The sequence below is a fragment of the Solea solea genome, chromosome 19 (assembly GCF_958295425.1).
Source record: "Solea solea chromosome 19, fSolSol10.1, whole genome shotgun sequence".
Classification (NCBI taxonomy): Eukaryota; Metazoa; Chordata; class Actinopteri; order Pleuronectiformes; family Soleidae; genus Solea; species Solea solea.
Window position 1 is genome coordinate 21,456,063 of NC_081152.1, and position 23,209 is coordinate 21,479,271.

The following is a 23,209-nucleotide window of genomic DNA, read 5'->3' on the forward strand; positions in this document are numbered from 1 at the left end:
ATTGAGCATTTTTTGTTTTATATCTATCTCCTGTGCCTGTGAAAAAAAACCTTTCTGATTTCTTTCGATTTATCAGACTAATTTTAACATGAGCGAAGGATAACACAAATAAATACAAAATGCATGTTTTAAATGATAAAAAAAAACCTTCCTGGCCCATGTGAAAAAGTTATTATTCCCCTTTTTTAAATCATGAATGAACCACATTTTTTGGAACGCTGAGTTTAATTTCACCCGGGCCTGATTACTGCCACACCTGCTGGGTATGTTTTAAACCCTTAATCCACAATTGGAGAAAGTTTTGAGCAGTGGTGAACCTTCACAGGAGTGGCCGGTCTACCAAGATTACTCCAAGAACGCATCAATGACTCATCCAGGAGGTCACAAAAGAACCCAGAACAACATTTAAAGAACCACAAATTCTGCTCTCTAACAGAAAATCCTGGTATTTCTCAATCTTCTCATGTTCCTTATTTTTGTTGTAGCTGTCACTTGGGATTGTCACATCTATCACTACTGCTCTCTTATGCTGGTTATTGACGACCACTGTGTCCGATTGGTTGGCCATCACCAGTTTGTCTGTCTGGATCTGGAAGTCCCATATGATCTTAGCCCTGTCATTCTCAATCACCTTTGCAGGTGTCTTCCATCTTGATCCTGGGACCTCCATTTCAAACTTGGTGCAGATGTCCTTGTAAACTATTCCAGCTGCTTGGTTGTGGCGTTCCATGAACGCCTTTCCAGCCAGCATCTTACACTTTGCTGTGATGTGCTGAGCTGTCTTAGGGGCATCTTTACACAGTCTACACCTTGGGTCCTGCCCGGTGTGGTATACCCTAGCCTCTATCCATCTAGTGCTTAGGTCCTGCTCCTGTGCCACCATGATGATCAGGGCCTCTGTGCTGTCTTTCAGTCCAGCTTTCTCCAGCCATTGGTATGTTTTACCAATATCAGCCACTTCTTCAATTTGATGATGGAACATGCCATCTAGGGGCTTGTCCTTCCATGTTTGCCCCTCTGGCTCCTCCTCTCTGCTGGGTTTCAGCTGCCTTTGCTGTTCACTTAGCAGTTCATCATCGGGGGCCATTCCTGATGTATTCTTGGATGTGAGTTGTTTCATCCTGGATAGTGGCTTTGACACTCACTAATCTTCGGCCTTCTTCCTTCTGCTTAGTGTACAATCTGAGTGTGCTGGACTTAGGGTGAAACCCTCCATGAATGAGGAGCTTCCATGTCTTGATATCAGTGGCATCTATTTCTACCTTTGGCCAAGAAATTCTGCTAGCAGGATATCTTATTATTGACAGGGCGTGGGTATTGATGGCTTGGATCTCTTTCCGACCATTCAGGCCTCTTCATGGTTCCCATTTGCTTGTGGGATCCCAAGGTATTTGTAACTGTCCTCAACATCTCCTTTGTCGCCTTTAAGTAGTTCTACACCCTCAGTTCTGATAATCTTCCCTCTCCTTGATATCATTCGGCTGCATTTATAGTGTCCAAATCACATCCCAATGTCTTTGCTGTAGACCCTGGTGAGATGGATCAGTGAGTCAATGTCACGCTCACTCTTCGCATACAGCTTGAGGTCCTCCATGTAGAGGAGGTGGCTGATTGTTGTCCCGCTTAGGAATCGGTATTCGGAGTGGTCTCCCACAGTTCCACTGAGTTCTTGATGAAGATCTTTAGAATCCTGTTGATATTGTACAGCTCCAAGCTTTCCATTATCCATGGATGTGACATTGAATCATAGGCCTTCTTATAGTCAATTCATGCAGTGTACAGGTTGGTGGTCTCACAGCCCTTTGTGAGAGCCCTATCGATATCAATATACATATGTGTATATATATATATGTATATCAATATACATATATATATATACATGTATATATATATATATATTTATATATGTATATATACATATATGTGTGTGTGTGTATGTGCTTAAGCTTGTTTTTTCTGCTTTAGATCCATCTCACCCACATGAGAATTTTTTTTTTCATATGACGAATTGATCATGGTACATTTCCACACACACACGGACACACACACACACACAGGGAGTGTCACTAAGGACAGAGTCCATGTCACAGTGGGAGTGGCTAAGCCTGCTCCTCACTAAACTCACCTTTCCTCAGACAGTGGTGACAGAGCGGTGAAATGGCAGGAGTTCAGCTGCACAGAGAAACCTTCTCTTGTTCCATCTGTTTGGATCTTCTGAAGGTTCCGGTGACTCTTACCTGTGGACACAGCTTCTGTATGGACTGTATTAAAGACCACTGGGACTCAGAGGAGCAGAAGAGGATCTACAGCTGCCCTCAGTGTAGAGAGCTCTTCATGCCAAGGTCTGAACTGAAGAAAAACACCATGTTAGCAGATTTAGTGGAGGAGCTGAAGAAGACTGGTCTCCACGCTGCTCCTGCTGATCACTGCTATGCTGGAGCTGACGATGTGGCCTGTGATGTCTGCACTGGCAGGAAACTGAAAGCTCTCAAGTCCTGTTTGGTTTGTTTGGCCTCTTACTGTGAGGAACATCTCCAGCCTCATCATCAATCACCTGCATTTAAGAAACACAAGCTGGTGGAGCCGTCCAAGAACCTCCAGGAGAACATGTGCCCTCGTCACGACGAGGTGATGAAGATGTTCTGCCGCACTGATCAGCAGTGTATCTGTTATCTCTGCTCTGTGGACCAACATAAAGACCACAACACGGTCACAGCTGCAGCAGTGAGGACGGAGAAGCAGAGAGAGCTGGATCTGAGTCGAGAAGAAGTCCAGCAGAGACTCCAGGACAGAGACAGAGACGTGAAGGTGCTTCAACAGGAGAGGAAGACTCTCAGTCTATCTGCTGATAAAGCCGTGAAGGACACAAACGAGAGCTTCACCGAGATGACGCGTCTCCTGCAGAAGAGAAGCTCTGACGTCAAGCAGCAGATCAGATCCAAGCTGGAAACTGAGGTGAGACGAGTCACAGATGCTGAGGAGAAGCTTCAGCAGGAGATCACTGAGCTGAAGAAGAGAGAAGCTGAACTGAAGCAGCTCTCACTCACACACGACCACAACCAGTTTCTCCTCAACTACTGCTCACTGTCAGGACTCAGTCCATCCACACACTCGTCCACCATCAACGTCCGTCCTCTGAGACACTTTGAGGACGTGACAGCGGCTGTGGCAAAGTTCAGAGGTCAACTGCAGGACGTCCTGACCGAGACGTGGGCAAACATTTCACTGGCTGTGACTCAAGTCGATGTTTTACTGACAGAACCAGAACCAAAGACCAGAGCTGAATTCTTTAGATATTCACAGGAAATCAAACTGGATCCAAACACAGTAAACACACGTCTGTTATTATCTGAGGGAAACAGAAAAGTGACAGTAACTTGTGAAGATCAGTCTTATCCTTGTCACACAGACAGATTCACTGATTATCATCAGGTCCTGAGTAAAGACAGTCTGACTGCACGTTGTTACTGGGAGGTGGAGTGGACGGGAGGAGGTTGTGTAGCAGTGACGTACAAGAACATCAGCAGATCAGGTTCAGATGAATGTGCATTTGGATACAATGATAAATCTTGGGCTTTAGATTGTTACCAAAACAGTTGTCAGTTTGTTCACAACAGTATCTGGACTGACGTCTCGGATGGTTTGTCCTCCAGAGTGGGAGTTTACCTGGACCACAGAGCAGGTCTTCTGTCCTTCTACAGAGTCTCTGACACCATGACTCTGCTCCACAGAGTCCAGACCACGTTCACTCAGCCTCTCTATGCTGGAGTTTATCTTTATCCTTCACCTGGAGACACAGCTGAGTTCTGTAAACTTGAATAAACTCGAGTTCTTTCAGAACTCCCATGGTGGGCGGAACCTTTGTTTGAACGTTGTTTTTGTGAACTCCCCCCCCAAAAAAAACGTGTGTGGAAGCGTTTGTGCTTTAACTTTGTTAAGTCACAGATCTATAATCACATTGAACATTTGAAATAACTCATGTTGTTGTTGTTTTTCTGTATCGATGTAGAAGTCAGATTCTTTGATGTTTTGGTCACAGTGATCACGATGGTAATGAACAAGTAGGTGATTCAAACAAACAAACATAATATCCAATGTTAGTGATTGTATTATATATCACCAAGTTCTCATTGTCTTAATAAATCCGATGATTATTGTCTTTTATCCATGTTTGAGATTGAGGTGAAAAAAAGTGATTGTTTGATTTATTTTCCTAAATAAAAAACAAATATCAATGTTTGTTTCTGTCTTTGAGTATCAACAATAATAACTATGAAAATAATAAAATAATATTGGTCAATTATTTCATTATCATCACATATTTTAATTATTGTCAAATATTGAGCATTTTTCGTTTTATATCTATCTCCTGTGCCTGTGAAAAAAAACCTTTCTGATTTCTTTCGATTATCAGACTAATTTTAACATGAGCGAAGGATAACACAAATAAATACAAAATGAATGTTTTAAATGATAAAAAAAATAACCTTCCTGGCCCATGTGAAAAAGTTATTACTCCCCTTTTTTAAATCATGAATGAACCACATTTTTTGGAACGCTGAGTTTAATTTCACCCGGGCCTGATTACTGCCACACCTGCTGGGTATGTTTTAAACCCTTAATCCACAATTGGAGAAAGTTTTGAGCAGTGGTGAACCTTCACAGGAGTGGCCGGTCTACCAAGATTACTCCAAGAACGCATCAATGACTCATCCAGGAGGTCACAAAAGAACCCAGAACAACATTTAAAGAACAGCAGGCCTCACTTGACTCACTTTTTGGTCAGTAATCATGACTCAACAATAAGACAAAAATGTCACCCATGACAGAGTTCCAAGTCCAAAACCACTGCTGACCATAAAAGAACAAAGTCTTGTCTCACATTTGCCATAAAACGTCTTGATGATTCCCAAGACTTTTGGGAAATTATTCTGTGGACTGACGAGACAAATGTGGAACGTTTTGGAAGGTGTGTGTCCCGCTACATCTGGAGCAAAGCTAACATCATAGCAACAGTCAAACATGGTAGTGGTCGTGTGATGGTCTGGGGTTGCTTTGCTGCTTCAGGACCTCGACTACTTGCTGTAATTGATGGAACCACAAATTCTGCTCTCTAACAGAAAATCCTGGTATTTCTCAATCTTCTCATGTTCCTTATTTTTGTTGTAGCTGTCACTTGGGATTGTCACATCTATCACTACTGCTCTCTTATGCTGGTTATTGACGACCACTGTGTCCGATTGGTTGGCCATCACCAGTTTGTCTGTCTGGATCTGGAAGTCCCATATAATCTTAGCCCTGTCATTCTCAATCACCTTTGCAGGTGTCTTCCATCTTGATCCTGGGACCTCCATTTCAAACTTGGTGCAGATGTCCTTGTAAACTATTCCAGCTGCTTGGTTGTGGCGTTCCATGAACGCCTTTCCAGCCAGCATCTTACACTTTGCTGTGATGTGCTGAGCTGTCTTAGGGGCATCTTTACACAGTCTACACCTTGGGTCCTGCCCGGTGTGGTATACCCTAGCCTCTATCCATCTAGTGCTTAGGTCCTGCTCCTGTGCCACCATGATGATCAGGGCCTCTGTGCTGTCTTTCAGTCCAGCTTTCTCCAGCCATTGGTATGTTTTACCAATATCAGCCACTTCTTCAATTTGATGATGGAACATGCCATCTAGGGGCTTGTCCTTCCATGTTTGCCCCTCTGGCTCCTCCTCTCTGCTGGGTTTCAGCTGCCTTTGCCGTTCACTTAGCAGTTCATCATCGGGGGCCATTCCTGATGTATTCTTGGATGTGAGTTGATCATCCTGGATAGTGGCTTTGACACTCACTAATCTTCGGCCTTCTTCCTTCTGCTTAGTGTACAATCTGAGTGTGCTGGACTTAGGGTGAAACCTTCCATGAATGAGGAGCTTCCATGTCTTGATATCAGTGGCATCTATTTCTACCTTTGGCCAAGCAATTCTGCTAGCAGGATATCTTATTATTGACAGGGCGTGGGTATTGATGGCTTGGATCTCCTTCCGAACATTCAGGCCTCTTTATGGTTCCCATTTGCTTGTGGGATCCCAAGGTATTTGTAACTGTCCTCAACATCTCCTTTGTCGCCTTTAAGTAGTTCTACACCCTCAGTTCTGATAATCTTCCCTCTCCTTGATATCATTCGGCTGCATTTATCAAGTCCAAATTACATCCCAATGTCTTTGCTGTAGACCCTGGTGAGATGGATCAGTGAGTCAATGTCACGCTCACTCTTCGCATACAGCTTGAGGTCCTCCATGTAGAGGAGGTGGCTGATTGTTGTCCCGCTTAGGAATCGGTATTCGGAGTGGTCTCCCACAATTCCACTGAGTTCTTGATGAAGATCTTTAGAATCCTGTTGATATTGTACAGCTCCAAGCTTTCCATTATCCATGGATGTGACATTGAATCATAGGCCTTCTTATAGTCAATTCATGCAGTGTACAGGTTGATGGTCTCACAGCCCTTTGTGAGAGCCCTATCGATATCAATATACATAGTATGTGTATATATATATGTATATCAATATACATATATATATAGATGTATATATATATATATATATTTATTTATATATGTATATATAAATATATGTGTGTGTGTATGTGCTTAAGCTTATTTTTTCTGCTTGAGATCCATCTCACCCACATGAGAATTTTTTTTTTCATATGACGAATTGATCATGGTACATTTCCACACACACACGGACACACACACACACACAGGGAGTGTCACTAAGGACAGAGTCCATGTCACAGTGGGAGTGGCTAAGCCTGCTCCTCACTAAACTCACCTTTCCTCAGACAGTGGTGACAGAGCGGTGAAATGGCAGGAGTTCAGCTGCACAGAGAAACCTTCTCTTGTTCCATCTGTTTGGATCTTCTGAAGGTTCCGGTGACTCTTACCTGGGGACACAGCTTCTGTATGGACTGTATTAAAGACCACTGGGACTCAGAGGAGCAGAAGAGGATCTACAGCTGCCCTCAGTGTAGAGAGCTCTTCATGCCGAGGTCTGAACTGAAGAAAAACACCATGTTAGCAGATTTAGTGGAGGAGCTGAAGAAGACTGGTCTCCACGCTGCTCCTGCTGATCACTGCTATGCTGGAGCTGACGATGTGGCCTGTGATGTCTGCACTGGCAGGAAACTGAAAGCTTTCAAGTCCTGTTTGGTTTGTTTGGCCTCTTACTGTGAGGAACATCTCCAGCCTCATCATCAATCACCTGCATTTAAGAAACACAAGCTGGTGGAGCCGTCCAAGAACCTCCAGGAGAACATTTGCCCTCGTCACGACGAGGTGATGAAGATGTTCTGCCGCACTGATCAGCAGTGTATCTGTTATCTCTGCTCTGTGGACCAACATAAAGACCACGACATGGTCACAGCTGCAGCAGTGAGGACGGAGAAGCAGAGAGAGCTGGATCTGAGTCGAGAAGAAGTCCAGCAGAGACTCCAGGACAGAGACAGAGACGTGAAGGTGCTTCAACAGGAGAGGAAGACTCTCAGTCTATCTGCTGGTAAAGCCATGAAGGACACAGACGAGGTCTTCACCGAGATGACGCGTCTCCTGCAGAAGAGAAGCTCTGACGTGAAGCAGCAGATCAGATCCAAGCTGGAAACTGAGGTGAGACGAGTCACAGATGCAGAGGAGAAGCTTCAGCAGGAGATCACTGAGCTGAAGAAGAGAGAAGCTGAACTGAAGCAGCTCTCACTCACACACGACCACAACCAGTTTCTCCTCAACTACTTCTCACTGTCAGCACTCAGTCCATCCACACACTCGTCCACCATCAACGTCCGTCCTCTGAGACACTTTGAGGACGTGACAGCGGCTGTGGCAAAGTTCAGAGGTCAACTGCAGGATGTCCTGACCGAGACGTGGGCAAACATTTCACTGGCTGTGACTCAAGTCGATGTTTTACTGACAGAACCAGAACCAAAGACCAGAGCTGAATTCTTTAGATATTCATAGGAAATCAAACTGGATCCAAACACAGTAAACACACGTCTGTTATTATCTGAGGGAAACAGAAAAGTGACAGTAACTTGTGAAGATCAGTCTTATCCTTGTCACACAGACAGATTCACTGATTATTATCAGGTCCTGAGTAAAGAGAGTCTGACTGCACGTTGTTACTGGGAGGTGGAGTGGACGGGAGGAGGTTGTGTAGCAGTGACGTACAAGAACATCAGCAGATCATGTTCAGATGAATGTGCATTTGGATACGATGATAAATCTTGGGCTTTAGATTTTTACCAAAACTATTTTCAGTTTGGTCACAACAGAATCTGGACTCAAGTCTCACATGGTTTGTCCTCCAGAGTGGGAGTTTACCTAGACCACAGAGCAGGTCTTCTGTCCTTCTACAGAGTCTCTGACACCATGTCTCTGCTCCACAGAGTCCAGACCACGTTCACTCAGCCTCTCTATGCTGGAGTTTATCTTTATCCTTCACCTGGAGACACAGCTGAGTTCTGTAAACTCAAATAAACTCGAGTTATTTCTGTTTGGTCGATGTTTGACCGAATCTGATTTTTTTTTGTGTGAGGAATAATATTCAGATGAATGAGTCTCACAGAGACACAGCGTTAGAAATGCTGAGCGAGCAAAACCACTGTGGCTGACGCACACATGCTAACATGCGATGTATTTATTGTTTGTTTTTTACCATAATTATGCACAAAAAATCCAAAGACCGTCATGAGCAACATCGCCCAGCTCCTGATTAAAACATGATTTGAGATGTGTATATTACATATATATATTATAAATGTGACCCGCCACGAGTAAACCAGCAAAAAGTGGGCCCGGCACAAACCGAGTGTACAATGAAAATTGATGTTTCTTTTTGTGTGATTTTCGTTTGCAAGGTGAAGTTTCGAAGAAGCAACTGCATGTTTCAAATCACAGTATTGTGGGTCTTAAAACCATAAACTTTGTATTTGAATTAAGGTTGTACTTCACCAGTTTGCATTTAGCTTTGTATTAGCTTTCCCCTGGGTCGAGAAATAGCTTCAGTGTTTTTTGTTACGTGCACACCAGTGACACTTGGGCCGAGGCTTGGAACTACAACACTAATTCTGCACTTTTTAGAGCCACTCGTAGGGGGACGGGACCTCACTCCCTCATCCAACGGAACTGTATCGCTAATGCGTTAGCATTTAAGCTAGTGGACTTTATCACTAACGAGGTATCATTTAAGATAGCGGACTGTATTGCTAATGTGTTAGCATTTAAGATAGCACACTTTATCGCTAATGTGTTAGCATTTAAGAAAGCACACTTTATCGCTAATGCGGTATAATTTAAGCTAGCACACTTTATCGCTAATCCATTAGCATTTAAGCTCGAAGCTTCATCGTGGCAAACTTTCTCCAGAGCTTATGAACAACAAATGAAAGGGTTATTTCAGAAAAGGAGCAGCACATGAGAATAACTGGACACCTTGAGGTGAACATACACATCTGAACATCTGCTGTTAATATGAATAACAAACCAACCCAGTGTACATTACCTCTCTTGTTTTATATTCATGTTTCATTTTATTTTTCTCTGGGAACCCTCTGAGACCTCTTCATAGAACCCTCGGGGTCTGTAGACCTGTTATTGATAAACGTGATGTCACTGATGTCACTGACAGCTTAGACCAGGAGGGGGTTGGGTTATGGAAATGTGATGATTCTGTCTCTGTAAATCATTCAAACGGCCACATCGTCTTCAAATATTTATATATTTCAGATTTCCATGTGTAGAAAGTTTAGAAATCACACTTTGGGGATTTGTAAATAACTCCAAATAGAGCATTCACCATACACCATTCATTCTTGTTCACTCCCTGCCGGAGTGGGAGTGGTTTGAGGAAGATAAGAATAAGATAAAACTTTATTAGTCCTGCAGTGAGGACATTTACAACATGGACCTTTGTTCAGACGATGTTTGACGTTGGCGTTTTATCGCCAATGTTTTTCTTCTCACTTTGTAAAGACACAAATCTTTAATCACATTTAACGTTTGAAAGAAGACACGTCGTTGTTTTTCTGTATGGAAATGTTTCCCATGATAATCCACGAGGAGGTGATTTAAAAAAACATGATAATCCACTGTTGATGATTTTATTATGTCACCATGTTCTCATCGTTTAAACCAGGGGTGTCAAACGTACGGCCTGCGGGCCCAGAACCGGCCCACCAGAAGGTATAATCCGGCCCATGCAATGAATTTGGGAAAAAATACGATATTTCTCAGTTCCAGATATCTGTGACTAAATGTTTTGTGCCTTCATCGTTTTGGTCCATAAAATGTCAGAAGACGTTAAAAAATGTTGATCAGTGTTTGTCAAACCTGGAAATGATGATTTTGTCCACAAACCAAAGAAAAAGAAAATCTTGTTTTAATCATGAAAAAAGCTTCAAATCGATTATCAAAATAGTTGACGATTCATTTAATAATCGATTCATGGAGTAATTGTTTCAGCTCTATTCATAAATTGTAACGCACATGTGTCAATGGTAAACTTAGGCATTATATTACGTTTCTCCTCACGTTCATAATGTGTTTTTTAAAAAGATAGAGTTCTTGTTATTATTGCTCTGTATGTTTGACACCTCTGGTTTTAACAAACCACGTTATTCTTTTCTTTTATCCGTGTTTGAGATTGAGATTATTTGCTTTTTCTTTTTCCTCAATAAAAAAAATAATTAAATATCAACGTTTGTTTCTGAGCATCAACAATAATAATAATTCTAATAAAATAATAAAATCATTTAATTATCTGAGAGAAAGGAGAACACAAAGAAACACAGAATACATTTGATTAACCTGGAAAAGTTATTCCACACTTTTGTTAAATCGTGAATGAACTGAGATGTTTTTTTAGTTTCACTCAGACCTGATTATTATTGATAATTATTACTGATTATTAAGTTATTAGGAACCAATCTTTTGTGAGTCCCACAGTGTCAGAGACACTCTAACCATTGTGACTGTGGGCGGGTCCTTCGTCTTGTCACGAGTGTGAACAGAGAGAAATCAGAACTCTAAAAACTTTAAAACTCTCCTGTGACCCATCTCTGGGTCCCGACCCAGACTTTGGGGAATCACTGCTTTAGATTCATCTCCTCCATACCAGCTGATTGATCATGGTACATTTACACACACACACACACACTCAGAGTGGGAGTGGCTCAGCCTGATTATTATTATTACTGTTATTAATCTCATAAAATAACAGGATCATGAACGAAGACGATGATTCTGTAATGATGAAGAATCCACGCTGAAGGTTTTTATCCTCGTCTTCCTCCTCTCATTGTGGTAAACTCTGATCTGTCAGTCCGTCTGTTCACTCGTTCCCTCCATCGGTTCTTCTTTCGTTCATTCGTTCTATCAATCGTTCCATCTATCGTTCTACCTATCGTTCTATCTATCGTTCTACTTATCGTTCTACCTATCGTTCTATCGTTGTATCTATCGTTGTATCTATCGTTGTATCTATCGTTGTATCTATCGTTCTACCTATCGTTCTATCGTTGTATCTATCGTTCTACCTATCGTCTATCGTTGTATCTATTGTTCTATCTATCGTTCTACCTATCGTTCTATCTATTGTTCTATCTATCGTTCTACCTATCGTTCTATCGTTGTATCTATTGTTCTATCTATCGTTCTACCTATCGTTCTATCGTTGTATCTATCGTTGTATCTATCGTTGTATCTATCGTTCTACCTATCGTTCTATCGTTGTATCTATCGTTCTACCTATCGTCTATCGTTGTATCTATTGTTCTATCTATCGTTCTACCTATCGTTCTATCTATTGTTCTATCTATCGTTCTACCTATCGTTCTATCGTTGTATCTATTGTTCTATCTATCGTTCTACCTATCGTTCTATCGTTGTATCTATCGTTGTATCTATCGTTCGACCTATCGTTCTATCATTGTATCTATCGTTGTATCTATCGTTCTACCTATCGTTCTATCGTTGTATCTATCGTTGTATCTATCGTTCTATCGTTGTATCTATTGTTGTATCTATCGCTGGTTCCATCCATTCCCACTGACTGTATTTGTTGTGTGGCTGTTGTAACACAAGTGGCGCCGTCATGTGACCACAGAACAATCTGACCTTGATTACAGAGCTTGCAGATTTCCCTTTTCTTTACGAGTAGAAGACTCTTAACTCTTTCATCATATGAGATTATAATCCGGGACATTGAGTTAAAAACAGAAGGAAACCCTGACACGACATCAGCAGCACAGCTGGAGATTGATTCTTACAGCGCTCCTATAAAAATCACGCTCGTAACTTTAACTGCCTCCTCTGGTTTCGCCTCCAAGAGAAACTGTTCTGCCCCTCCTCCTCCTCCTCCTGCATCAGAAGAGGTCAGAGGTCAGGGTCTGTAACTGGCGGTGATTTAGTGACCCATCGGACGACAGCGGAGCACGTCCGTGTGTCCTCAGTGAAACCCCCCCACGACCTCTGACCTCCTGCAGGTTTACGGCGAGTCGTCGTTCATCAGCTCCGCCGTATTTCATTTTTAACGCCGTGTCGGACCTTTAACGTCACAGAGCTTCCTCGCGCTTGAAAAACGATTCACCACAGACTCGTCCCCGTCAGGTCTCAGGCTGTAACTATGGTCGCCATGGTAACAAACAACACATTTGACTTAAATCTGCCTTGTAAATTTAGCCACTTTCAGACTGTAATGTTCCCTTAAATCGAGAAAAAACTAATTCTTCTTTTCCCTAAAAATAAAAGTAATCTTAGTCGACATGTTTGGCACTCGAAAAATAATCTAATTTTAAGAAAAAAAACATCTGTAATGTGACGTAAAAAGACCAGAATCTCAGAAGATTGCAACAACAAAGAAATTATTTCACATTTTTACTTAAAAAAAAGATTAAGATGATTTTAATAATTTATACTTGATTTCTAATATTTGCAGAAACACAATGACGTGATTGTGACATCAGTTGGACAGATTTACCTAAAATTAGATTATTATGCTCGTGCAGAACTTGCTTGCTAACATTTTTTTCCCACTGAATATCTATTTTTTGCACTGTAAAAAAAGCCCTTGTAGAAATAAGCCAAATATTCTTAAACTGATTAAATGTTCTTGTTTTAAGTCAAACATTCTGCCAGTTGTGCTAGAAAACTTAAAACTTAGTTGTAAATTTGGCCATTTTCAGTCTTTAAAATTTCTTAAAATTAGGAAAAAAAAACTCAAACAAAACTGGCCAAATGTTCGCAAAGTTTTTCTGATCATAAGCAAAGAAATTCTGTCACGTAAGAAACGTTTACTTAAAGTGAATCTTCTCTAATTTAACGAGGCCAATTTTTAGAGTTTATACTTGAGGATTTCTTTGTATTTTAAAACAAACTTAACTTTCAAATGAAAAACCTGGAGAAATCGACGTGAGTGGAACTTTTCACACGACTTTTTTTTTACTTTAGATCTTTAGCTGAGGACAGTGTGTGTGTGTGCGTGTGTGTGCGTGTGTGTGTTAAACGTGGCATCTGTCAGTGGAAACTTTCTCGTCTTCATGTTTAGAAACATTATTTACTCTCAGATGCTGTCGCTGCGTCTGGAGATTTGAATGATTAATGAAGTCACTGCATCAAACCATGTGTGAAATTACACACAGACCGTGGATGAAACACGCGAGTCTCTGCTGCTGCTGCCGCCGCCGCTGCTGCTGTTACTGCTGCTGATGCTGCTGCTGTTACTGCTGCTGCTGCTGCTGCTGCCTCCGCTCGTCGGAAATCAAAAACATCAGACGTTCTACAAGTTGCTGTCAGCATCTGGAGTCCTTGCGGCAGAACTGACGTCTCTGCAGAAAAACGGGTCATTGGGATGAGATTAAAAATATGTTTTTCATGCATCTACACATCAGTCTGCAAAAACAACTTCTCACACACACACACACAGCTTTCTTATGTCGGAGTCAGACGACATGAGTTCAGGATGATTTTCACACCATTTGGTCACAACAACACATTTTTAGTGTCGGACTCTCGGTTTTCTTCCTTCATTCAGAAAAACTGATACGGAAAAAAAAATTGACACAATTTAGACCTGAAAAATCTAGATTTTTTTTTGCGTATATAAATTTTCTCTTTTTCAGGAAAAATTATCTCATTGATTCAAAAATACTTTTTTTTAAATGATCTTAATAAGCAAACTAAAAAAATGTAATTGTTTGGGTGAGAATTGTGTGTGTGTGTGTGTGTGCGTGTGCGTGTGCGTGTGCGTGTGCGTGTGCGTGTGTCAAGGTCAAGTTAATGAGCATGTCATCAATTCCCCTTTCTCCCTTTAGCCACACACACACACACACACACACACACACATGCACACACACACACAGACACACACACACACACACACACACGCACACTCTCACACACACACAAACACAGAGTGTATTGATTGTGGAGGCATCAGCTCCAGCTTCAGTTCAGTCCGGTGAATCCAGTCTCCATTTTTATTTCACAGGTTTTTGGTTTTGTGTTAAAACATTTATTTATTTATTTTATTAATCTCAAAAAAGACACTGAATCATGTTATTTTATATTTAACCTTTATAATTTAATTTATTCATTTTGGTCTTTTTCACTTTGATCTTCAGTCTGATGACATCACATATCAGCTGAACCTCGACCACTCAAAGCTGCTTTACACCACACAGTGTTTACAATTCACACATTCACACATTCACACATTCACACTCTAGTTTATGTGTCTATTTTTGATGTGTCCGTGTCCGACAGCTCGTCCTCACCCCCTCTTGTCCTCTGTTTGTCAGAGTCTCCCGTTGGTCAGATGCGTCCTCCTCACGGCAGCGCCACGCCGCAGAAGAACAGCAACCTCCTGGTCATCATCGTGGTTTCCGTGGGCGCCGTCACCGTGGTGGTGGTCGTCATCGTGGCTCTGATCTGCACGCGGCGCTCCTCGGCTCAGCAGAGGAAGTGAGACTTCCGTCATCATCATTATTATCATTATTATTATTATTATTATTATTGTTATTGCTAATCTACACAAAACTATTACATTTTCACAAAAACTCGTAAAAATGTATCCAAAATCAGAAAAAAACTGTCTTTATATATATGATTTGAAATTAGAAGTAGAATTTGGAGCTCCTCGAGGACATGGAGATGAAACAATAAGATTTCTGGGAACGTCGGACATTCCCGCTCACTCCCGCTCATTCCCACTCACTCCCACTCACTCCCGCTCATTCCCGCTCACTCCCGCTCACTCCCGCTCACTCCCGCTCCCCGTGTCTCTGGCCCTGTGTGCAGGAAGCGAGCGAGCCACAGCGCGAGTAAGAGAAAGGGCAGCCAGAAGGACCTGCGACCTCCTGACCTGTGGATCCACCACGAGGAAATGGAGATGAAGAACATCGAGAAAGCGCCCAGTGTCGCCCCCTCTGGACGCAACTCGCCCATCCAGTCCTGCCAGGACCTCCCCCAGGTCGCTCACAGCCAATCAGAGAGCCAGATCGGCAGCAAGAGCAGCCACTCAGGTAAAGGAGCAACAGTTGAATGTCTTTGTTGCCTGGCAACATGAAGTGTCTTTTCTTCACTTTTGAGCTTCTCACTGTTTTATTTAACCTCAGCCATTAACGTGTAATTAAATCAGCAGCGTGAAGGCAAAGCCTGACGCACCGTAATGAGCAGAACTAATGTGAAAGAAAAAGAAATAATAATCTCTGTTTCTGCAGCAGCCGACGCTGACGACGTGTCCAGCAGTATCTCCACTCTGGAGCGCTCCCTGGCTTCCAGGAGGGGAACACGCGGGAAAATGATGATTCCCATGGACTCACAACCGAGCAACACGCGTAAGTCACGTGACGTTTAGGCTTCACACAAGACCTTTCATTCAGAAAACCAGACTTTAATTCTTTGTAATGAACGGTTCCCACTTGTTTTTTCAAAATAAAAGCCTTGTTCTTTTCAAGATGAACTGGTCAAACTCAGTCCAGAGTCTCCTGATCACATGACAACTCAGTCCTCTGACTCTCAGAGTTTTGACCTTGGAACCTGGATTAGTTAAACCTTAATCTCACTTCCAACACACACTCTTCTAACTGCATGTAAGTCCAGTGATGTGTGTGTGTGTGTGTGTGTTTAACAACACAACACATCAGAAAAACAATGTTTCTGCTTCTTCTGATCTGAGGTTAGTGAGTATCTTCCCGTAATGTCGCGTGTGATTAGTTGAAGGTTCTGCTGCGTGTCTTTGTTGCCTGTGAAGCAGCTCGAGGCCTCGTCACTTATTTATCTCTGCAGACCGTCTCCTCTCTTTATCCTCGGTTTCCCTCGCTCTCTGAATCTCTCGTTTCCATCTTTGTTTCACTTTCATCTCAGCTTCTTTGTTTGGTCTTTGTTTTTTTCCTCCAGACCTTTAATCCAGTCTGTCTCTTGTCTCTCTCACAGCTACGTTTGCTGTCAGTTTGTCCTTCTGTCCGCTTTTATTTCTTTATTTGACCTTTTTTGGATCTTTCTTTCTGTCACAGATTGTCACAGGTTTACTGTTTAATCCTCTCTCTGCATCACTTCATGTTGTCTCTTCCATATTTTTTCCTCCATGATGAAGGTGGTGACATCATGGTTTATCTGTACGTTTGTCCTTCTGTTAGCAACTTCCTGTCTACAGTTTTGTGACGGATCAATGTGAATTTTTTGTGACGGGTCGGTGATCACCTGAGTAAGTTCCCATTAAATTTTGGTGATAATCGACCAACTGATGACGTCACAAAACGTGATCAAATTTCCAAGAAATCCCGATATCGTTCAATGGGCAAAAATGTCAAAATTCTTTATCATATCTCTGTCAAAATGTGTTTAATCTGAACCAAACTTGTTATATGTGTGCAAGATCAGACACGCTACCATCATACCAGGTTTCATCCACATCTGATGCAGATTACAAATTTTGCGGGATAGTTTCTATGTAACATGATTCAGTCCCATTGAACAAGTTCAGATGTACGTATATTCTCAGCGACATCTTAACAGATCAGGATGAATTTTTGGTCACGGGTTGGTGATCACCCGAGTAAATTCCCTTTAAAGTTTGGTAACAATCGACCGAATAATGACGTCACAAAACATGATAAAATTTCCAAGAAATCCCAATATCTTTCAATGGGCAAAAATTAAAAAATTCTTTATCATATCTCCGTAAAACATTGTTTAATCTGAACCAAATTTGGTACGTGTATGCAGGATCAGACACGCTACCTTCATACCAGGTTTCATGCAGATCTGATGCAGATTACAAATTTTGCGGGATAATTTCTTTGTAACATGATTCAGTCCCATTGAACAAGTTCAGATGTATGTATATTCTCAGCGACATTTTAACAGATCAGGATGAATTTTTGGTCACGGGTCGGTGATCATCCGAGTAAGTTCCCAATAAAATTTAGTAGCAATCGACCGGCTGATGACGTCACAAAACATGATCAAATTTCCAAGAAATCCCGATATCTTTTAATGGGCAAAAATGTAAAAATTCTTTATTATATTTCAGTAAAAAATTGTTTAATCTGAACCAAATTTGGTACGTGTATGCAGGATCAGACACACTACAATCATACCAGGTTTCATCCAGATCTGATGTAGATTATGGATTTGTTCAATACAGATCTATAAAAGTCACTCAAAATGTTTCCTTTCTTGCCTTTATCATCTCTGTCACTCTCTCTCTCTCTCACACACACACACACACACACACACAGAGTGAGCGAGAGATCACCTCTGACCTTTAGCTCGCTGCACCAGAGTCGTCAATACGCAGCATTGATCAGACTTGCTCATCTCTGCTTGTCTCGCTGAGGTGATCAAACCTTCTTCTCTTTAAACGATCGCAGCACATGTACAGTAAATAACACACACACACACACACACGGCGCCTAAAGCTGCTGATCACAGCCTGGCTTTTTCAATACTCTCCAGTCAATGCTCGTATTGATCAGGCTGTAGTGGAATCAAACCTCTTGCTTTACAAAAGAAAACTCCACGTCTGTTTCTCTCTCGGCTTTTTCTCACAAAAATATCCAGACATTCGTCGAGAGGATCAAAGACATCCGACCGGTCATCGTTAATTCATCGTCGTAAAATGATTATATGAATATTTAAATGTCTGACAGTTGGTTTTCACAGCTCATTTCTGTTTTACCTGTTCTGAAACCTGTAATGATCCAAAATAACTAGTAACAAATCTACTTTGCACTCACCGGAAATTCCACTGCAGCCGCTACCTTGAAGCTAAAAACCTCAATTCCTCCTGAGCCCAAATCTGTATTTTGTACTGGAATTGATTTGATGAGTAACCTTTCATGAGCCGATGTAACCAGTCAAATGCACGTTTTCACTCACAGCCACAAACGTGAGCAAAAAGTTGATTTCTTTCCTCACAATGACTCGATTTCATTCATGACAGTTATTAATGACAGATTTCAGCCCACTCACAACTCTAAAGGACCAATCGAATCAGAACGATGCACGTTTTCTGTTGCTAGATATTGATTGCAGCTCCTACCTTGTGACTATAAAGGTTGTTTCGGTCTTTAAATTTATCGATTTCATCAACAAACCAGTTCTGGTTGATCGATTACAGCCCGCTCAGTCATTTTTGCCCTTTAAAAAAACCTTAAAACAACCACAATATAACCAATAAAATTCACTAAAACTTCATTACAGCTGCTACCGTGTGAGAGAAAAGTTAATTCTACCTCAAAATGATGGGAGTTCATTTATTTGGGTTGAATTTGACAGATGTTGAAATACATGTAAAGGTCCAATTCAAAAATGTATTAGTGGCCCTAACTTGCGAGTGGAAGACGGTTTCTGTCATTTCTTTCAGGATTGTTCGATTGATAGAATCTAGTGCTTTAATTCCCCTTCACAAAAACCTGTTACTAACCAAAATAACGAGTGAAAGTTAGTTTTCACTTCCTCAAATGTGATCTCGTTCTTTCAGGATGGTTGTGTCTGACAGACGGTGGCCTGTGAGTTTCATTTTACCTGAGGAAAAACTTTTAAAGGGTCATTACCATTTGTTTAAAGGTCGTTTCTATACCAGTTTTACCTGCTCAATTACTTGTCAAAGAGTTTCTTACACATTCCACCTCACAATGGCTTGTATTTGTCGATCATAGCCCACACACTGTTTCTTACACATAAAAGTGAAAGTCCTTCAGTGACGACGATCTCTGACCAATCAGAAACCAGTGCAGTCAGCTGAACCTCGTCAGCAGGAAGTCAGGGGTCAGTGAGTCTGTCCCGACTTTTCCAAGCTGGAAATCTGAGTTCTGACCACAAATGGAACGTATAGTAGCTCCAGCATGAAAGGATGTGAGAGACACACAAACAACGGACACACAAACAACAGACACACAAACATCAGACACACACATCAGACACACAAACATCAGACACACAAACAACAGACACACAAACAACAGACATACAAACATCAGACACACAAACATCAGACACACAAACAACAGACACACAAACATCAGACACACAAACATCAGACACACAAACAACAGACACACAAACAACAGACACACAAACATCAGACACACAAACATCAGACACACAAACAACAGACACACAAACATCAGACACACAAACAACAGACACACAAACATCAGACACACAAACATCAGACACACAAACAACAGACACACAAACAACAGACACACAAACATCAGACACACAAACATCAGACACACAAACAACAGACACACAAACATCAGACACACAAACATCAGACACACAAACAACAGACACACAAACATCAGACACACACATCAGACACACAAACAACAGACACACAAACAACAGACACACAAACAACAGACACACAAACATCAGACACACACATCAGACACACAAACATCAGACACACAAACAACAGACACACAAACAACAGACACACAAACATCAGACACACAAACAACAGACACACAGACATCAGACACACAAACAACAGACACACACTTTCTCTTTAAGCCTTTTTGTACTGTGTATACTGTGTGTGTACTGCGTGTGTACTGTGTGTACTGCGTGTACTGTGTGTGTACTGGGTGTGTACTGTGTGTACTGCGTGTACTGTGTGTACTGCGTGTTTACTGTGTGTACTGCGTGTTTACTGTATGTACTGCGTGTGTGTGGTGTGTACTGTGTGTGTACTGCGTGTGTACTGTGTATACTGTGTGTGTACTGTGTGTGTACTGTGTGTACTGTGTGTCTGATGTTTGTGTGTCTGGGGCAGTGTAATCAGTCTCAGCTCAGACTCCCTGTAGTTTCCCTCTGAAGGTCACATGATGACCTCTGTGCTGTGGCTGGTCCTCGGCGGTGATGACAGCAGAGTTCCTGCTCTGAGCGACTGATTTACTGACTGATCCTGAATCAGTGATGACGATGATGATGATGATGATGATGATTTATTCTGTGAACACGTCTCTCTTTACTGCTGCAGAACTTTCTCTGCCCTCTTTGTATGATTGTGTGTGTGGTTTTAAAGCTAATTTTAACTGATCTCACTGAAACAACATATTGTTTTGTAGATTTAAAATGTCCACTGTGTGAGAATGAGTGACATCTAATGGTGAGACTGCAGATTGCAATAAACAGGGGATTTTCCTAATTAATAATTCAGAGAGGAGAAATCTCCAGTGGTGACCAGGTGCAGCCAGAAGAAGAAGATCTGAATTGTGTCTGTGTTTCTGTCGCAGCGGTGGTCAGTGCCATCCCAGTACCAGCTCTGGACTCGTCTCAGTATCCTGGGATTCTGCCGTCGCCGTCCTGCAGCTTCACGCACAACAAGTTCAGCCTGCGACCGATGCCTTTCCCCAGTCTGACTGTGGACAGAGGATACACGACAGGTACGACAACGCTAACACTGCTGCTGCTCGTCCTGCTAAAGCTAATGAGATAAACCGCCAGGGAGCGATAATGCTCTTAAAATGTTACTAAATGTGAAGAAAAAGAGAAAAATCCCTCCAGTGTTCCTGAAACAAGCGTATTCCAGTTTCCACAAAACCCATTTTCAGTGGTTAATGTTAGCGTCATAGCTAGATTTGCTAACTAGCAAGCTAATCTTGCCTATTTCATAAACACATTATACATAAAGACATCATATTGACAGATACGCTACTATTTAGCATTATAGCTTGGTTTGCTGACTAGCAAGCAAAGCTAGTCCATTTGTTAAACGCATTATGTGACACTTTACACATAAAAAACACAACAGTACCATGTCAACAGACAGTGAAGTGTGCTAGAAATGATAGCTTGGTTTGCTAACTAGCAAGCAGAGCTAGTCAAGTTTTAAAATGAAATGGTATACATAAAAACATCATTTCCTCCAGTGTCCACAGACATCACATGTGCTAATAATTAGCGTTATAGCTTGGTTTACTAACCCAGAACCAAAGTTAGTCCATTTGATAAACACATTTTGTGACACTTTATACGTAGAAACATATCAACGTGTCCACAGATGCCAGATATGCCAATAATTAGCTTTGCTAACTAGCAAGCAAAGCCAGTAAATTTTTAAAATGAAAATCACAGACAACACAATGAGTAAAATAACGCTATAATTATTCTTATTTTTTTTTTAAATGTAAAAACTAAAGACTGAATAATATTCAGTGGGGTTCTTAAATTGATCTTTAATAATATTAACAGCATTGAAGTGACTCAGCTGTTTATCGACACATACTTGATTACAATGTGACGTCCTTAAAACTAATGAAAGTCTTAATTGAAGAAATGCAGTTCACGGGCTGTAAGTAAATCTGCTGCATGTAGCGTGCTAATAAATTCATTTTAAAAACAAATGTGCAGCTCTGCCGTCGGTTTTGTCACAAATACACAGCAAATGTGATAATAGTTTCATTATGGAGCCGTAATCACTGCTGTGCTGCTTTATTCACTCATAAATATCAACACAAGAGACATTTATTAAATGTAAATCTCATAGATTACCACATTAACCTTTAGGGCTTTCACACGTCAGCGCTTTAATCCTCCCTGCTCGCGCTCTCTCTCTCTCTGTCGCCGTCGCTCTTCCCTTTCCTGTTTATATTTACGCCAAATGCTAAACGACATGATTGGGAGCAATAATTCAGTAATGGGCTGATTCCTGGTCGGCTTGTATCAGTGATTTAACAACAGCAGGGAGACCAGGAGAAGCGTCGGTGTTATTGAATTAGCCGAGCCGCTGGGAGGCAGGATCACTGTCGGAAAACCACGGAGGGGATGAGGGGATGAGGGGATGAGGGGATGAGGTGGGACAGAAGTGAAGCAGATGTAATGAAAAACAGATACAGAGGCTCCTGGGTCTCATTCACACAGAAACACAACTCTACCAAGTTTCTCTTGTTAACAACAAACATCTTTGTTGTCCACATGAGTGACTCTCAGCGCTGCAGTACACACGCCAGGCCTGTGTGTGGTGCTGTAACGCGACGTTACAATGTATACAATTCTCAGAAACAGACGGAGAGAGAGAGGAGAGAGACTGTAAAGTTTTGGGTTTCGGTTTAGGATGTGTTTTTATTTTCCGTCACTTTACCACAACAACACAACAGCGCCGTGATACGACTTATTCTCATTCACTAACGATAACACAAACAGTCCCAGCTACACGTGCTCACTTCAGTGTGAAAGTGTGTATTTGTGATACACAAAATAAGACTCATATTATAACATATTGGGCTTTTTTGTGGGGGAAACTTTATTCAGGTGCTTTTGAAGGACAAAGTCAAAACTTCACTCAACCAACTCTTTCTTGAAGGTTAAAACCTTTTTCTTCCTGTTCCACTTAAGAGTGTCTTTAATCTTTAAAGTAGTCATTTGAAATCTGTCATTTGAAAATGTACATGCGTGCTTGTGTGTGTGTGTGTGGGAGAGTGAGTGAGTGGTTTACAAAGTGACACAAATCTCTTTCAGGTGAAATTAAGACACAAAAACCATCTCAAAAAACATCACATCACAACATTGTTGCAATATTATCTCATACAAATACTCCCATGTTGTGCTACCTGTCACAACATAACATGACATAATGCCACATAATCTGGCAGAATATAATGTACCTGAATAATAATAATACAGTTTAGTTGTGTGGGAAGATACAGTCGGTCTCTATATAATAATG

At 41.5% G+C, this 23,209-nt stretch overlaps 3 protein-coding genes across 6 annotated transcripts in view; all 3 read left to right on the top strand.

Moving 5' to 3' along the window:
• The window catches only part of dcc (DCC netrin 1 receptor), a 201,775-nt gene that overhangs the window by 165,340 nt on the left and 13,226 nt on the right, over window positions 1–23,209 (top strand). For all 4 annotated transcript variants that reach the window (XM_058617204.1, XM_058617205.1, XM_058617206.1 and 1 more), the window contains exons 23-26: window positions 14,826–14,988; window positions 15,325–15,548; window positions 15,750–15,863; window positions 20,778–20,927. In XM_058617204.1, coding sequence (XP_058473187.1) covers window positions 14,826–14,988; window positions 15,325–15,548; window positions 15,750–15,863; window positions 20,778–20,927 — 651 coding nt within the window. The remainder of the gene's footprint in view (window positions 1–14,825; window positions 14,989–15,324; window positions 15,549–15,749; window positions 15,864–20,777; window positions 20,928–23,209) is intronic.
• Window positions 2,158–4,177, top strand: LOC131446153 (tripartite motif-containing protein 16-like). Its single transcript, XM_058617208.1, has one exon. It carries the CDS (start codon window positions 2,158–2,160, stop codon window positions 3,820–3,822), a length of 1,665 nt encoding a protein of 554 aa, XP_058473191.1. The 3' UTR covers window positions 3,823–4,177.
• Window positions 6,844–10,659, top strand: LOC131446155 (E3 ubiquitin/ISG15 ligase TRIM25-like). Its single transcript, XM_058617209.1, has one exon. It carries the CDS (start codon window positions 6,844–6,846, stop codon window positions 7,987–7,989), a length of 1,146 nt encoding a protein of 381 aa, XP_058473192.1. The 3' UTR covers window positions 7,990–10,659.

Excerpts from the sequence above, each read along its gene's own strand:
- LOC131446153 (XM_058617208.1), top strand. The coding sequence starts at position 2,158 with ATGGCAGGAGTTCAGCTGCACAGAGAAACCTTCTCTTGTTCCATCTGT.
- LOC131446155 (XM_058617209.1), top strand. The coding sequence starts at position 6,844 with ATGGCAGGAGTTCAGCTGCACAGAGAAACCTTCTCTTGTTCCATCTGT.